At 38.0% G+C, this 18,587-nt stretch overlaps 1 protein-coding gene across 1 annotated transcript in view; it reads right to left on the reverse strand.

The window, feature by feature from the left end:
* The window catches only part of CHAT (choline O-acetyltransferase), a 161,579-nt gene that overhangs the window by 97,347 nt on the left and 45,645 nt on the right, over positions 1 to 18,587 (reverse strand). Inside the window, exons 3-4 of the mRNA XM_056530923.1 lie at positions 4,337 to 4,528; positions 1,146 to 1,264 (exon numbers count right to left, since the gene is read on the reverse strand). Of these exons, the coding sequence (XP_056386898.1) occupies positions 1,146 to 1,264; positions 4,337 to 4,528 (311 nt within the window). The remainder of the gene's footprint in view (positions 1 to 1,145; positions 1,265 to 4,336; positions 4,529 to 18,587) is intronic.

Consider the following 18,587-nt stretch of genomic DNA (forward strand, 5'->3'; position numbering starts at 1 on the left):
GTAATTATAAGACACTTTGCTATTTACTTGCTGTTAAAATTCTCAACCTCTCAACCTTTATAAGTTTTTAATGTGATTGAAAAAATGGCCACTAGGTGGCTCTGTTCTGTTCCCTGCCGCAAGTTAAACAGTTAGTTTGGTCTCATCCTGGCCTGGTAGGAGACCAAGCTTAGGAAGGCACAGCTCTCGCAGGCTTCAGTGATGTCACACCTGCTGGGGTATGCCCACTTTCTCCTGCCGGGAGCTCACACAATGTGAGCAAGGGAAAAGGTATGATACAGAGTTTTTTTTAAAACTCAGAAAGGGTTGGAGGAGTGTAAGGAGTAGTTAGGAAATATAATCTGAGTTAGTTTAGAAATTATGGTTTGATGACAGGTACTCTTTAAAGGAGTAAAACAAAATAAAGAAACGATGATCTGAACCGTAAGTTACTCCCATAAGGTAGGTTATCTCTCTAAGCTAGCCTTGGCCTTTCACATTGCCCTATGAGTCTTATAAAAGACTATTGTTTGGAGCCAAATGGTTGTATACCTTTGTGTTACACCTATTGACAGCAGGAATTGTGAATTGCTAATAGTAGTCAGAAACACTGTGAAGGGAAAGGGAGTAAAGCTCAAAATATATAAAAAAACTCTCAAAATTGTAAAAGGCTGCTGATTTTCCTGGTGCTATTTAAATAAATAGTATTATTATTAGTTACATAAAATAAAAAAAAAATAAAAAAAACAACGCATTCTTGTTTGGAAGAAACATTTGACACATCATAAGCTTTACTGGCACAGGTAACTTCAACAGATAACCTTTTGCATAAAGTATAAAGAGTTGAATTTCATTTTGGGTTTTTTGAGTTACCAGGAATACAAATAAGATTTTACATGGTAAATTTGTGGAAGGCTTAAAGAGACTACTATTATTTACCTGTTCTGTTTATACACAGGCATCTATTGTTACTGTTTATGTATAGTATTTTACTATACTAACAAACGCCTACGGTTGTTTTGCTCTATATTTTGATGTCATTTGCATTCTTCACAGTTGCAGACATGCTTTGTGTATGTAATAAGGAAACTTCAAACACTGTTCCTGTGCTAGATCTGAAGGACAAAAAAAAAAAAAAAAAAAGAAAGCTTTGAGCGTTACAGTACCTTAAGTGATCATTGGAATCCTGGAAATTGTGATGTGCAAATATGACTGCTGGACTGGAGTTAACTGGAAGTGGCATCCGGTTATTTAAATACATGTCATCGAGCCAGTAGTGGTGTATCTAAAAGAAAAAGGGTTTTGGGAATTTTGTAGATAATGGCACAGTAAGAGGAAATTTGAATTGTTTTACCTAGTACTTGTAGTCTTAAATAAAACCCTAGTAAAAGAAGATTCTATCTCCAGACACAGATATTATGAAGACTGATAGTGTAATTACAATGTTACATGCCTAACCTAGAAAGAACAGTGCAATCAATGAAGGAAAGATACAGAGGAATTCTGCATATTATGTCCTCCATATGAGCATATTCTTACTATATTAACTGAGAGAAGATATAGGACAAGTAGCTGGAATAATTGATCAATCTTTGGTTGCAATTTGAAGATTGACCACAAAATATGTCTCATTATTACACAAGCTGGAATGAGTGTTTGTAGAGCAGTTACCCTGTGTATGTTTGGGGGCCACAAATCATGTTATGAAAATGTAAATCATGTTTGTATATTGTTACCTATAAGAAACGTTTTTTAAAGGCTCACAAAAATGATCAAGTTTATGAGAAAGTTATCTTTAAAAATTTGACTCTATCCTTATGCTACCAGTCACCAGGATCCCCAGCAGCATCATATTATTATTGCTATCTGCTGCATTATTCATGTGGTGTACCACAATGAACAACAAGAAGCCACACTGAACAATAAAGGTGAAGAGAGTATAAAGTTTATTGTGATCCTGTAGAAACTGCTGCTTTTTTTCTGCTGCAGCAGTGATGTCAAGAAGCTCCTCCCATGCTCAAAGTAAGCCCCGGAATGGAAAATGGAGGAAGGGGAGCATGGAACAGGGTCAGGTAAGTATACTTGTCATCAGTGTCACCTGCACTACTTGTCTGTACCGACAGGTTAATGCAGGTGACACTGATGACAGATTTTAGGAGATATGCAGCATAAAGCTTTTATGTCCCCCTGTGCCCGGGCTGCAAAAACAAATAAAGCTAACTGTAACTCACCTTCCTATGTTTCCCCGTTGCTCCGGTATCGGCATCCCGTTTCTCAATTGCTGCTGGGCTCCGTGCTTCTTAGACTTGAAACATCCCGCTGCGGTCAGCGTATTGCTGGCCACAGCGATGTCCCGCCTCGGCCGGTGATAGGCTGAGCGCACTGACATGTAAGGAGCCACCTGGGGAGTGAAGAGCTCCCAGCAGAGCTTTATGTAGCGCTGTGGGACCTCATTGGTCTAGACCTGTTGGAGCTCTACAAGGAGATGGTGGAGGAGGGAAGAATGCCTTGGTCGTTAAGGGAGGGAATGGTCTCAATTATGTATAAGCGGAAGAGAGAGAGAGACGAGATTTCAAAAACTGGCCTCCCATCTTTCTCCATGTACTACAAGATTCTTGCTGAGGTACTAGATAACTGGCTGACGGTTGCCATCGGACGGATTATCCACCCAGATCAGACCTGCACCATTTCTGGCCAGCGCGAATAGAAGTCAGCCTCACTCTTATCAGGGACCTCATGTAATATGTCAAAGACCGCTGTGTGTGAACGGCCCACACATGCTCATTGGCAGGGTGCTGTTGAGGTTCAGGCTAGAGGAAATGCTCTGCTTATGTGTTGACCTGATGTACCTTGATGTTTTCAGCACAGTGATGGTAAACGGCTGGAAAACTGACCGCATTTTGGTCCTCGCTGGGGTCAGGCATGGCTGCCTTCTTTCACCTCTTCTTTTGTTTGTGCTATAGAACTCCTCACAGAGTCTGTCCATGAAAATCCAGAAGTCAGAGAATTACCATACCGGTACATGGATGATGTGATAATTTTCTGCACTGACTGGTGTTCGGTGTTGCAGAGGGACCATCTTTCCCTTTATTTTGGGATCCAGAGTGAAGAGAGTAAAATCGACAGCCATGTACATTTAGCCACGCAAGGGTGGGAAAGGTGTTTCAGATATCCCGATCTCTTCTGCAGGCCTTCTTTGTGTGCAACACTCTTTGCAGGACAACAGATGCAGGTATATGTCTCACTTCTTCTTCTACCTTTCTTGAGAAGGCTGGGATGGGAAAAGTGGGACAACTCCTACTCTTTAAACTGGGAACCCCCTGGTACCACCAGGAAGTTCTCAAGTTCATGAGGAAATACCAGCTCAAGGATCTCAAGTCTGACTTGTGGAAACCAAAGACTGTCCACAAGCTCATCCGAGCAAAGGATTCAGTGGAGTCTATTTCAGGGCTCTCTGAAGCCACAGCTAAGACAGTTTGGAAATCTGTGGCTTCTAGCAGGCTTACCAACTGGCAAAAGGATCTGGCATAGATGGCTGTTCAGGAGGCCCTGCTCCTGAGAACTTTCATGCATTCTGTAGATTTTGCAACACCAGGTATTGCCTGAGGTGCCTATTTGCTAAAGAAACAGCTTTGCAACTCTTTTGGCAGATCTAGTTTGCCTGGGCTCTGTTAAATGCGCTGGAATATAACGCCTATATCATTGCTTAGTGCTTTACAGACTGTTTCCCAGAGATTGCACAGTTGGAGCTATCCATGAGGCCTATGAACTGTTATAAGGACGCTTTATGGTTTGCCAGGGAACACCTTATAAACTCAAAGAGGATGTCTGTCCATGTCCGTCCAGGACTGCGGCAAGTTGGTCTGCAGCCTGCTTAGGAACTATTCAATTAAGGATGTGAATTCCCCTTTTCTTCCCACTCTCCCTTGTGTGTTTTATCTCTCAATAAAGCTTCAAGCCTGTGATCTTCCCTCCCAACCCCTTCATTCCCAAATTCCATGCCCTATCACTGTCTGTAATGCTTTATCGTTTGACTTTGTTTCATAATGTGTGCAGAAATGTTAGTGTAGTGTGGTATGATGTACTGTATGGACACCTGTGCTGTATGTTGTACTATTTGTTGTGTGTTGCTTCCTAGCCTGCGCTGCCTTGTACTACATTGTATGTATGTGCAATGATGTTTGATTGCTAATTAAGTTATTTTCAATAAAAAAAAAACTGTTTTACAATTAGTCCCAATATTAAATTCAACCTTAATTTGGTATTTGACATGTTCTCTCATGGGGTTTGGAAATGCTGCTTTAATGCTTATATATTCAATACTCCTTTAGTGTAGGCAGAAGATTACAAGTCCTACCCAGTTTTCCGTTTTCTCTCGTCGCTCCAGCAGTTTTTGTTGCAGCATTTCCCCCACTCCACCAGGCATCATAAATTTATCCACAACTGCTTTGCTTTTTTTAAATTGTTCTTCTGAGACCAAATGCTTCATGCATTTAAGATACATATCCATAGTTTGCTGCAAAGGTGGCACAGGGAGCTTGGGTAACTCCTAAAAAAAAATTAAAACCCAGAAATGTTAATCTTTGAATTGTTCATATATGCTCCTTTTCAGTAATATTCCTGTGATTGCAACATATTAAATACAGTTTATATATAGTTTATACAGTTTGTGCATGAAGAAGCCAAGGAAAGATGGAAAAATCTCCAAAAGGTATCAAATTACAGTCAACAAAAATTAGATTTTATTTCCATCATTTATACTTTCAAAATAACAGAAAACTAAAAAATGGCGTCTGCAAAAGTTTGGGCACCCTACAGAATTTATAGCATGCACTGCCCCCTTTGCAAAGCTGAGACCTGCCAGTGTCATGGATTGTTCTCAATCATCATCTCGGAAGACCAGGTGATGTCAATCTCAAAGGTTTTAAATGCCCAGACTCATCTGACCTTGCCCCAACAATCAGCACCATGGGTTCTTCTAAGCAGTTGTCTAGAAATCTGAAACTGAAAATAGTTGACGCTCACAAAGCTGGAGAAGGCTTTAAGAAGATAGCAAAACGTTTTCAGATGTCAATATCCTCTGTTTGGAATGTAATTAAGAAATGGCAGTTATCAGGAACAGTGGAAGTTAAAGCAAGATCTGGAAGACCAAGAAAAATATCAGACAGAACAGCTCGCAGGATTGTGAGAAAAACTATTCAAAACCCACGTTTGACTGCACAATCCCTCCAGAAAGATCTGGCAGACACTGGAGTTGTGGCACATTATTCCACCATAAAGAGATACTTGTACAAATATGGTCTTCATGGAAGAGTCATCAGAAGAAAACCTCTTCTGCATCCTCACCACAAAAATCAGCGTTTGAACTTCGCAAATGAACATATAGACAAGCCTGATGCATTTTGGAAACAAGTTCTGTGGACCGATGAGGTTGAAATTGAATTTTTTGGCCGGAATGAGCAAAGGTACGTTTGGAGAAGAAGGGGAACAGAATTTAATGAAAAGAACCTCTGTCCAACTGTTAAGCATGGGGGGTGGATCAATCATGCGTTGGGGTTGTTTTGCAGCCAGTGGCACAGGGAACATCTCACGAGTAGAAGGAAAAATGGATTCAATAAAATGTCAGCAAATTTTGGATGCTAACTTGATGCCATCTGTGAAAAAGCTGAAGTTAAAGAGAGGATGGCTTCTACAAACGGATAATGATCCTAAACACACCTCGAAATCCACGGGGGATTACATCAAGAGGCGTAAACTGAAGGTTTTGCCATGGCCTTCACAATCTCCTGACCTCAACATAATTTAAAATCTATGGATAGACCTTAAAAGAGCAGTGCGTGACAGATAGCCCAGAAATCTCAAAGAACTGGAAGACTTTTGTCAAGGAAGAATGGGCAAAGATACCTCAAACAAGAATTGGAAAACTCTTGGCTGGCTACAAAAAGCATTTACAAGCTGTGATACTTGCCAAAGGGGGCAGTACAAGATATTAACTCTGCAGGGTGCCCAAACTTCTTCAGATGCCATTTTTTTGTTTTCTGTTATTTTGAAAGAGTAAATGATGGAAATAAAATCTAACTTTTGTTGACATATTATAAGAATGTCTAATCTGTAATTTGATGCCTTTTTGAGATTTTTCCATTTTTCCTTGGCTTCTTTATGCACATTAATACAAATTTTTACCTGGGGTGCCCAAACTTTTGATCCCCACTGTAAGTACAGCTGACCAACTTCCTTTAAAGTCTTTAGTAATTGCAAAACACCAGGCTACCCAGTAGTACCATGCTGTGACATGTGTGCAATAATACCACTGAGCATTGTTCATGACTTCTATAACTCATAGAACTTACCTGCTCTTGCAGCATTAGCATCTCTTCCTCTTCTGTTGCTTGGCTCTAGTTCTAATCCTACTACTGGGGATAATGACACAAACTGATATGGGCAATTTAGTGCACAATCATGGATGGTCAATAGATCAACCATGTCCCATGAAAAAACAAATATGACATAGTAGTTCACATACTAATTCATCATTGCTTTTCCATTTTTCTTGATCAGGTGCTAAAATTCTGCTTAATATAAGCAATAAAGATAGTAAAATGGGGGTGAAGAATTAAGCTCTAGGCATTGCTTGTTTCTGAGCCCCATGTCAGTTGCATGAACTGCCATGGCAAGCGCTCGTCCTCTATGTAATGTATATAGTAAAAACTTTTTAATAGCAAAGGGAATCACTAAAAAAAGCAAAAGCGTGGAACTTGTACTTTGGTTTTAAATAAACTGATCTCAGCAAATTTATGGCTGAGAACACAGAAGAAATGTAGGATTATGAGGCAATGTTTTAAGTGATAAATACTACTGAATACAAACAAATGAATAGATCTAGCATTCTGTATTACTTATTATCTCTTTAATGTCTATATAACTTAAATGCTTTTCTTTTTGTAAGTCTTTAAGGGATATAACCCTTAAAGGGGTACTCCACTGGAAAACATTTTTTTTTTAAATCAACTGGTGCCAGAAAGTTAAACAGATTTGCAAATTATATCTCTTTAAAAATCTCCCAGTACTTATCAGCTGCTGCATACTACAGAGGATGTTCTTTTCTTTCTGAATTTCTTTTCAGTCTGACCACAGTGCTCTCTGAAGACACCTCTGTTTATTTTAGGAACTGTCCAGAGTAGGAGCAAATCCCCATAGCAAACCTCTCCTGCTCTGGAAAGTTCCTGACATGGACAAAAGTGTCAGCAGAGAGCACTGTGGTCAGACTGAAAAGAAATTCAAAAAGAAAAGAACTTCCTCTGTGGTATACAGCTGCTAATAAGTACTGGAAGGATTACGATTTTTAAATAGAAGTATTTTACAAATCTGTTTAACTTTCTGGCACCAGTTGATTAAAAAAAATGTTTTCCAGTTGAGTGCCCTTTTAAGTGTTCATTTTAATACCCAATAAAAAAAATGCTTACAGCTTTTTCTGCCTTTTCAGTCCTGAGAGTAAAAAAGTTTTTGAAGATCATAACACTGAATCTTATAGCAGATCATATATATGAGATATGTGCCATCTCTTGGCACCCCTGCCGATCATTGTTTACACAGATCTGTATGTGCAGGGTAACGCATCCTTGTACCATTTAATTGAATGGAGCTATCTAAACAATGAAGTGATCTCAACTAAGTACACATATAACCCTCATAATGATATGTTTTTAAGGGTTTCCTGAGGACAGTCCATCAATAGTCTTAAAAAACACCATTAATAAGCACTGTATGTTCCGTATTGCTGTTTCCTTTATTGTCCTGGATTAGAGATGAGCAAACCAAACTCGTAAAACCTGGGTTTTGTCTGCACTTTGTTAAAAGTTTCCACCATATGGCAGAAAGGAGAAGGAGAATGGATCACATGACCTCTGGAAATCTTATAATGCCTTACAAACAGCTCTACCAGCTAATCAGGAGGCAGTATAGGGTTGATGCCCTTTTAGAGATAGCAGGTGTTAGGTGTAGCTCTTTGTGAGGGACACTGAAAAGTGAACAAAACAGACAGAAGTAGGACCAAACAAATATAATAAATGTAGTAAAGCAGCACTGCAGAGAGCATTCCACATCTGTTTCATTAGTGCAAAATCTGTGAAGTTTGTGTGACAGTGTCATGACTGACTGGAGAACAAGGAGAGTGAGCCCTAAACTGACCCTAAAACATCTCTCCCTGCCTACTTGCCCATCCATCCTAAATGATGGATCAAAACTTGGCGCCGGTCTCTTCCTGCGCTAAAGTGCAGTGGTGTAAAAACACATAATATACATAGTCGGTCACAGACCAGAACAGAAACAGAAAACTACTAGACAACCAAATATACCAGACAGAATACAAATACTAACAGGGAAAAATATAAACTCACAAACAGAACAGAATATAGTGAATTAACAAACAGACATAGTAGTATTGCACTCAATAACCAGCACCAGAATGCGGGAGAGCTCTGGTTAAATAACTCCACCCGAGTTCTCATTCGTTCAGAGTATTAACTATTCCCTATTCAGGTGGAATAGCAAACTGCTCTGAACAAACCTAAACAGAAAAATACAAAAACAAATAAACAGACATTACAGACAGTTTTTTTTTACACTAATTGTAAAAAAGCAGTGCATAGCCCCTTAAAGGGTTACTCCACTGTAATCATCTTATGTTGTTAAGATGTTAGATTGCAGGAGTCCCGCTGCTGAGGACCCCCGCGATCTCCACTGCTGCACTCCAGTCATTCGGTGCACAGAGCAAACTCTGCTTTGTGCCCGATGACTGGCAATGCCGGCCACCACGCTCCCTACATTCACATCTATGGGCGTGACAGCTATGTACTTGCATGAATGGAGAGGGCGTGGTGTAACATCACGAACACGATGCAAGCTTCCGTTTTCCGGATGCCGTTGCTGACAGCCTGGAGATCGCAGGGGTCCCCAGCGGTGGGACCCCTGTGATCTAACATCTTATCCCCTATTCCTTTAACAGCAGAGTACCCCTTTACCCCTTTTCTTTTCCTCCTCACCTACTAATAACCAAAACAGTTAAAATTTTCCACTTACAGACCCATATAAGTGCTTGTTTTTTGCACTAACAATTGTACTCACTTTACCATCAATCACCAATCATCTACAGTGAATAAAAAAAATTGTATCTTTTGGAGGCTTCTGTTTCTTTGCAGCACACTTTTCAGTCAAAATGGCACCTTATTTTCATTTTGTTGATCCATAAAATTTCAATTTATTTTGTTTTACTACTTTTAAAGACAAAAAATATTTCATTTTGTATGGAAAAACTGGAATGTTTAAAATTGTCCTTTTCTGATCCCTTTTTGTATTTCCGTATGAGGGCTAATTTTTTGTGCTGTGATCTTCAGTTCTTATCTGTACCATTTTAGTTTTTATGCAACTTTTTGAAAAATTTTTATAAAAAAATTCAATGAAATTGCTATATGAAATGACTTTGGTAATAACTTTCATATTTGTATTTTACGTTTACGCTATTGATCATGCAGTTTATATTTTAATAATTCAGACATTTACTCATGCAGTGATAACACAAATGTTCATGTTTATTTTCATTTACATTATTTTATTAAAAACAATGGGAGAAGAGGGATGGTTGAAATGGTTGAAAAGGAAAAAGAATTATTCACATTTATTAACTTTTTTTACACAATCTTTTTTACATGCAAGTAGTGAGGGGGGGGGGATACCTTTCGTCAAACCGCCCACTGTAATTAAAAGTGACAGGTGGCCACGCCCCCTGAAACTTCTCGTCAACCCGCCCACCGGAAGTAAAGTGACAGTCACGCTACGCACAGTCCCTGCACAGCTGTGCCCCCCTTCCTTTCCCCCACAGTCACTGCCATAATCTCCTAAATGGCTGTGACTGTTTATATATTTAAACATGTTCCGACATGTCTGACGACCCTCCTCCCTGCACAGCTTTACCCCCCCACCCCCTTTCTCTCACAGCCAGTGACGTAATCTCAGAAGGGGGGTGAATGGGCATAGTAATACGAATGTCCAGCAGCAGACTGCTTCTACGGCAGCTGTCACAGTATTCATTTCACATTATATAGAAACATTTGCTCAGTATGTTAGTATGTTTTATAGAACGTGTGAATATATATACATTTTATATCAGGTCAGCGCAAAATGTTATATAAATAATGATATCACATTATATAGAAACAGCTACTTTTTATGGTATATTCACACATGTGGATATAATCTGATAATCCATCATCACAGCTGAATAGTTTGTTTCTACAATATGTGTCTATATCATTGAATAGAGACGCCTCTATGTAAGGGATCTTGAATCATTTTAGTGTGGGATCTAAAACATATCATTTATAGTATCGCACATTGCATAATATTAATACAGACTTCTAATATAGCGTTCCATGACCCATAAAATTAATAAATGCCTAATATTGTGTCCCAGCAGCTATAATATTACATTTTCATCCTTACAAACTGTTACTATGTGTCTTTGATATAGTTTTTGATACATATATCAAACACATTTAATAGAATATGCGGTTTTCTTTTGTACATTTGTAAAGTTAAATAACATTTACAGAAATAAAGTAATACTAGCTCTTAATATTGTGGCCCAAATCAACCATAACATTTATACCACACCCAATATTGTGCCCAACAGTCATAACATGAATACAGTGATCCCTCAACTTACAATGGCCTCAACATACAATAGTTTCAACATACAATTGTCTTTTGTGGACCATTGTAACTTGAAACAAAATTCACCATACAATGCTATGGACAGTCCAGATCTGTGAAACATGTCAATGACTGGAAGAAATGACCAATCAGAATGGGCATTTACTGGTAAAACACCTGTATTACAGAAATGTATGCACTGAATTCCTGTCTGGTAGCGCCCCCTACAGTACAGAGAGGTACTACAGGTTCTGTACTACTCTCAACCTATGACACAGTTAGCGGCTCCTTTGGACACCAGGTGAGGGCTGCTCCATGTTACTTTTTTAGGACATTGTGTACTGTACAGGGCCCTGAAGAAGCTCCTGTCCTCTACATGGACAGTTATTACATCTCCCTGCAGATCTTTATTACTTTTATTTAGAACTTTATCTGTATTAGTTATCTACTTTTATTAGTTATCTACTTTAATTCTCATTTTTCCCTATTTTGGATGACATTTTGGGGGCTTTAGAACCAATTACCAGGTTTTCATAGAGTTATGGTCTCAACATACAATGGTTTCAACATACAATGGTCGTCCTGGAACCAATTAATATTGTAACTTGAGGGACCACTGTACCAACGCCTAATATTGTTTGCAGCAGCAATAATATTAATACCGCCTTCTAATCTAGCAGTCTGTGACCCATAAAATTAATAACACTGCCTAACATTGGGTCCCAGCAGCTATAATGTTACATTTTCATCCTTACAAACTGTTACTATGTGTCTTTTATATAGTTTTTGATACATATATCAAACACATTTCATAGAATAAACTGTTTTCTTTTGTACATTTGTAAAGTAAAATACCATTTACAGGAATAAAGTAATACTAACTCTTAATATTGTGCCCCAACAGTCATAACATGAATACCACCGCCTAATATCTTTAAGCAGCCATAATATTAATACCGCCTACTAATATAGTGTTCCATGAACCACAAAATTAATAACACCGCCTAATATTGGGTCCCAACAGCTATAATATTTATACCACAGTCTGATATTATGCCCCATCAACCATCATTTTAATACCACTGCCTAATATTGTGTCTCTAGCTTGAAATCTTTTTTCAGCCTTACAAACTGTTACAATGTTTCCCTCTGGTGCATTCTAGGTTTTGTTTTCTTTCTTTGTAAGCCATGATATGCTCGAGCTCACAACTTAGAGTTACAATTATTTTACACAGCTCTATAAGTTCTTTAGGTACTGTGTACATGACAAAGATTCAGGAAAATATTATCCCCCAATAATATACAGCGCAATCAGGTATTGTTCCAAATGTAAGGAAAAGAAATATATCCAAATCAAGCTGTATAAATAGCTTTTATCCAGCAGGACCACATTTATTCTGTACAGAAGCCATACATTCCACAGAGCAGTTAAAACGGGGTACAGGCAGGTTTTTCTATTACACCCTTAAAAACGGTGCAAAAGCAGCGTACATAGCCTCACCCCAGAACAGCTGTATAAACAAAGCGTTTCCCAACAGTCAAGCCCCTTATTTCTCATATTAGACATCCCTAAAAGTAACATGGATGTGTACGTAGGGGCTATATCAATGAATAGAGACGCCTCTATGTAAGGGATCTTGAATTATTTTAGCGCGGGATCTAAAACAGATCATTTATAGCATCGTACATTTCATAACTTTAATACCAAACCTAATAGTGTTTCATCAGACATAACACTAATACAGTCTTCTAATATAGAGATCCATGACCCATAACATTAATACCACCCACTAATATTGTGTCCCATGAGCTATAATATTAATACCGCGGCCTAATATTATGGCCCATCAAACATAATATTAATACCATTGCTTAATATTGTGTCTCTAGGTTGAAGTCTTTTTGCAACATTACAAACTGTTACAATGTTTCCCTTTGGAGCATTCAGGGTTTTGTTTTCTTTCTTTGTAAACAATGATATTCTAAAAGTTCACAATTTACAGTTAGTTATTTTACACCGCTCTATAAGTGCTTTATGTACTGTATACATGACAAAGATTCAGGAAAATATTATCCCCCAATAATATGCATTGCAAACAGTTGTTGTTCCAAATGTAAGGAAAAAAATATCTAATCATATAAATATTACTGACATATAAACCAAAAGAAAATACCATATTGATGATGTTATATAATTATAATACATAAATAATTCCATTTATTATTATCAGTGAGTGTAATAATAATAACAGGACATGTATGAACACATGGTAAATACTAGATTAGGGGTATTTTAGGCTTCTGAGTCAAAGTATTTACATGAACAGGTCCCATTCATTTAATATAAAGCTTAATTTTATACAATAAAAGGGTAGCAGGAGAACGCAAGTAAGTAACATAGACAAAATAAATCTGTGGCAAGGATCTAATCCCTAAGAATTATATATATAGTCTATAATGAAGGCACTACCAATGTAATTGCCTGGCAGTGCTGAAAATCATGGTATATCCTTAGGATCGGTAACATGTAATGTTCTGCTGAACTGTAAGGTTATACAGCTTCAATGTAGCCATCTATGTCAGGAGGGGTCAATTCAAACATACAAGGCCTGAGAGCGTAGGTTTAAGTGGTAGACCAAGCGAGCTATATTACTAGTGTTTGTCATTTACTGCTGTAGTTTTAAACTCCAATAGTAGAGTTTCATTTATAAAATAAACATCACACAAATTTGCGGTGGATGTACAAATGAGTCTATTATTTTGAGCATTTTTGTGTTTTGTTTGCTTTATTTGTAAATTACAGGCAGGCTAATACCGCTCCTAATTTTGGCTAAATAATGGCCAAAATTCCAAGAATATTCCTAAGGGCCATTTGAAGTTTGTATCTAAATAGCTGATAGGAAAACAATACAAGAACAAAAAGGAATGAATTAATTGAAAAATGCACACAACATTCCATGAGATCTTTGAGGCCTTATGGTATATGGTATATATACAGCTGAATAGTTTGTTTATACAACAGCTGCATGGATTTAGCCAGCACAAAGACAAAGTCCTACAACACATTTCAAATTTGCGCTGTTTGGACATAACCAAAGGTAAATAATTTCAGAGTGCACAATTTATAGTTACATTTATTATGCACCCACTCCATAAGTGTTTCAGGTACTATATACATAACAAAGATTCATGAAAATATTGTGCTAACCAAGTAATAACCAGGGGAAACGGGCACTGGGCCTATTGTAAGTAAAAGAAATGTGGCCAATCGTAGAAGATTTAGTAACATAAACTAAAAGAAAATACTATAATAAAAATAATAATAATGATGTTATATATTTATAACACATGATAAATAATGGCATTAAGCGTTGTCAGTGCCAGTTATATTAATAGGACATGTATGAACACATAGTAAATACTGGAGTAAAAGTATTTCAGGTTTTGCACATCATTCTCACATGAGCGAACATCACAGGACTCGCCATGAATTGACTCTAAACACGGCACAATTCTATGGTATTCTCACAAAGGCCTTATACTTACTGCACTTTTACTAATAAACAACAGGCGGCATTCTCTAGAGGTGCGGAGACACCTACCTGTAAGCTAGCGGTTTCTCCCTACACACACGTAGCGGCCCTCAACTCTAGCAATATGTAGGGATGCACCATGAAGAAACTGTAGGCGGTGTAAAAGTTTACAATAGTGGCTCTATAGCATTCCAATCATAACCAACACAAATCTGTTTCTTATCACATGAAAAATGTATACCAGTCCCTTATTATTAATATTTAATATGTATTTATTAAGCTTTTCTATTATTTGTTGTTGAATGATTTGTAAACACAGCCAACTATTGAGGGTTATATTAAAAACTTTAAAATAACTATCAATTTGTTGCTTTCAAAATAAGCAAACATTTTGTTTCATGTTAACAATGTCAGTGTGATTACGGTGTTTCCTGTATAGTGCCGCTGTGTGGAAAGTGTTATGGTAACAGTTTTGGGGCGCCAGTGAAACAACCACATTAAAGACTCTATGGATTGCCCTCTCCAAAACCCTAACGGGGTGGAAAAACAGTATATGTGTTTCAGGTTTGCTCCTCTACAAGGCACCTTGGGTCTCTGGGGATCCCTCTCAAGCTCGGCTTTTAGAACACTCAAGCCGGGGCAGATTTTAGACCCTATGCAAAACTAAAAAGTATGCCCTAAATGGTGAAATATTGTACCAAAATGTACTATATAGCAGGACTTCTATGTTTCACCATTACATGAACAATTAACAAATAATACCACACAACACTAATTAAACACTATAGGGACTACCCTTGTTATACCCATCAATGCCAACTAAATACCATCAAGTAACCCGCATAATATCCACCACACCAAACACCATAGTGCAGTACAAAATATTTCCTCTAAGTGCTAAATAAACATGATAATACAACCGAAAGTACAACACCAACAGCACCAAACACAAAACAAATCCCACAATGCACAAAATATCTATCCAGCAACACAAAACTAATAATAAGACCGCATATAAGCATATATGCTTATAGTGCGGCGTAAAATAGCGGAGGTCCAGACATGGTCGCACAGCCACAACATAGTAACATAGTTCATAAGACTGAAATAAGACCAGAGTCCATCAAGTTCAACCTATAACCCTAATGAGTCCCGACTGAGTTGATCCAGAGGAAGGCAAAAAACCTAATACTAGAGGTAAAAATTCCTCATCAGAATAAATCCCTGGATCAACATTCTGTCCCAATAAATCTAATATACATAACCGGTGATGTTATTATTCTCCAAAAATGCATCCTGACCCCTTTTATATTCTTTTACAGAGTTCACCATGACACCTCCTCAGAGAATTCCACAGTCTCACTGCTCTTACAGTAAAGAACCCCCATCTGTGCTGGTGTAGAAACTCACTGCTCTTACAGTAAAGAACCCCCATATGTGCTGGTGTAGAAACCTTCTTTCCTCTAGACGTAGAGGATGCCCCCTTGTTATAGATACAGTCCTCGGTATATATAGATCATGGTAGAGATCTCTGTACGGTCCCCTGATATATTTTTACATGCGCAATGATCTAAGTCTTGTCAGCCACATTTATTAAACAAAAAGGTTGTTAGTTTACTTTATGACCATGAAGTGCCAGTCCGCTAGCCGTAGCACGGCCACCTGTGAATAGTTGCCCCCTAACATTCCTAGTATAAAATGGCTAAGCACTGAGCGGCACCCATTGCCGCAGCAACACCAGTGCCCACAGGGGGAACGACCCACTGGCCGAGCAGACCCAATCCCCCTCAAACCAGACCTAGGGCCGAGCCTTCCCACAGACACGAAGCAGCAGCAGCGGCGGCGTTTGCACAGGGTCTAAAATCTGCCCCGGCTTGAGTGTTCTAAAAGCCGAGCTTGAGAGGGGTCCCCAGAGACCCAAGGTGCCTTGTAGAGGAGCAAACCTGAAACACATATACTGTTTTTCCACCCCGTTAGGGTTTTGGAGAGGGCAATCCATAGACTCTTTAATGTGGTTGTTTCACTGGCGCCCCAAAACTGTTACCATAACACTTTCCACACAGCGGCACTATACAGGAAACACCGTAATCACACTGACATTGTTAACATGAAACAAAATGTTTGCTTATTTTGAAAGCAACAAATTGATAGTTATTTTAAAGTTTTTAATATAACCCTCAATAGTTGGCTGTGTTTACAAATCATTCAACAACAAATAATAGAAAAGCTTAATAAATACATATTAAATATTAATAATAAGGGACTATTATACATTTTTCATGTGATAAGAAACAGATTTGTGTTGGTTATGATTGGAATGCTATAGAGCCACTATTGTAAACTTTTACACCGCCTACAGTTTCTTCATGGTGCATCCCTACATATTGCTAGAGTTGAGGGCCGCTAGGTGTGTGTAGGGAGAAACCGCTAACTTACAGGTAGGTGTCTCCGCACCTCTAGAGAATGCCGCCTGTTGTTTATTAGTGAAAGTGCAGTAAGTATAAGGCCTTTGTGAGAATACCATAGAATTGTGCCGTGTTTAGAGTCAATTCATGGCGAGTCCTGTGATGTTCGCTCATGTGAGAATGATGTGCAAAACCTGAAATACTTTTACTCCAGTATTTACTATGTGTTCATACATGTCCTATTAATATAACTGGCACTGACAACGCTTAATGCCATTATTTATCATGTGTTATAAATATATAACATCATTATTATTATTTTTATTATAGTATTTTCTTTTAGTTTATGTTACTAAATCTTCTACGATTGGCCACATTTCTTTTACTTACAATAGGCCCAGTGCCCGTTTCCCCTGGTTATTACTTGGTTAGCACAATATTTTCATGAATCTTTGTTATGTATATAGTACCTGAAACACTTATGGAGTGGGTGCATAATAAATGTAACTATAAATTGTGCACTTTGAAATTATTTACCTTTGGTTATGTCCAAACAGCGCAAATTTGAAATGTGTTGTAGGACTTTGTCTTTGTGCTGTGTGCATTTTTCAATTAATTCATTCCTTTTTGTTCTTGTATTGTTTTCCTATCAGCTATTTAGATACAAACTTCAAATGGCCCTTAGGAATATTCTTGGAATTTTGGCCATTATTTAGCCAAAATTAGGAGCGGTATTAGCCTGCCTGTAATTTACAAATAAAGCAAACAAAACACAAAAATGCTCAAAATAATAGACTCATTTGTACATCCACCGCAAATTTGTGTGATGTTTATATTATAAATGAAACTCTACTATTGGAGTTTAAAACTACAGCAGTAAATGACAAACACTAGTAATGTAGCTCGCTTGGTCTACCACTTAAACCTACGCTCTCAGGCCTTGTATGTTTGAATTGACCCCTCCTGACATATATGGCTACATTGAAGCTGTATAACCTTACAGTTCAGCAGAACATTACATGTTACCGATCCTAAGGATATACCATGATTTTCAGCACTGCCAGGCAATTACATTGGTAGTGCCTTCATTATAGACTATATATATATATATATATATATATATATATATATAATTCTTAGGGATGAGATCCTTGCCACAGATTTATTTTGTCTATGTTACTTACTTGCGTTCTCCTGCTACCCTTTTATTGTATAAAATTAAGCTTTATATTAAATGAATGGGACCTGTTCATGTAAATACTTTGACTCAGAAGCCTAAAATACCTCTAAGGCTGGGTTCACACTACGTTTTGTCCCATACGGGAGCGCATACGGCAGGGGGGAGCTAAAAGCTCGCGCTCCCGTATGTGACCGTATGCGCTCCCGTATGTCATTCATTTCAATGAGCCGACCGGAGTGAAACGTTCGGTCCGATCGGCTCATTTTTGCGCCGTATGCGCTTTTACAACTGGACCTAAAACCGTGGTTGAAACGTTTCACTCCGGTCGGCTCATTGAAATGAATGACATACGGGAGCGCATACGGTCACATACGGGAGCGCGAGCTTTTAGCTCCCCCCTGCCGTATGCGCTCCCGTATGGGACAAAACGTAGTGTGAACCCAGCCTAATCTAGTATTTACTATGTGTTCATACATGTCCTGTTATTATTATTACACTCACTGATAATAATAAATGGAATTATTTATATATTATAATTATATAACATCATCAATATAGTATTTTCTTTTGGTTTATATGTCAGTAATATTTGTATGATTAGATATTTTTTTCCTTACATTTGGAACAACAACTGTTTACAATGCATATTATTGGGGGATAATATTTTCCTGAATCTTTGTCATGTATACAGTACATAAAGCACTTATAGAGCGGTGTAAAATAACTAACTGTAAATTGTGAACTTTTAGAATATCATTCTTTACAAAGAAAGAAAACAAAACC

Source organism: Hyla sarda, chromosome 7, assembly GCF_029499605.1.
Source record: "Hyla sarda isolate aHylSar1 chromosome 7, aHylSar1.hap1, whole genome shotgun sequence".
Lineage (NCBI taxonomy): Eukaryota > Metazoa > Chordata > Amphibia > Anura > Hylidae > Hyla > Hyla sarda.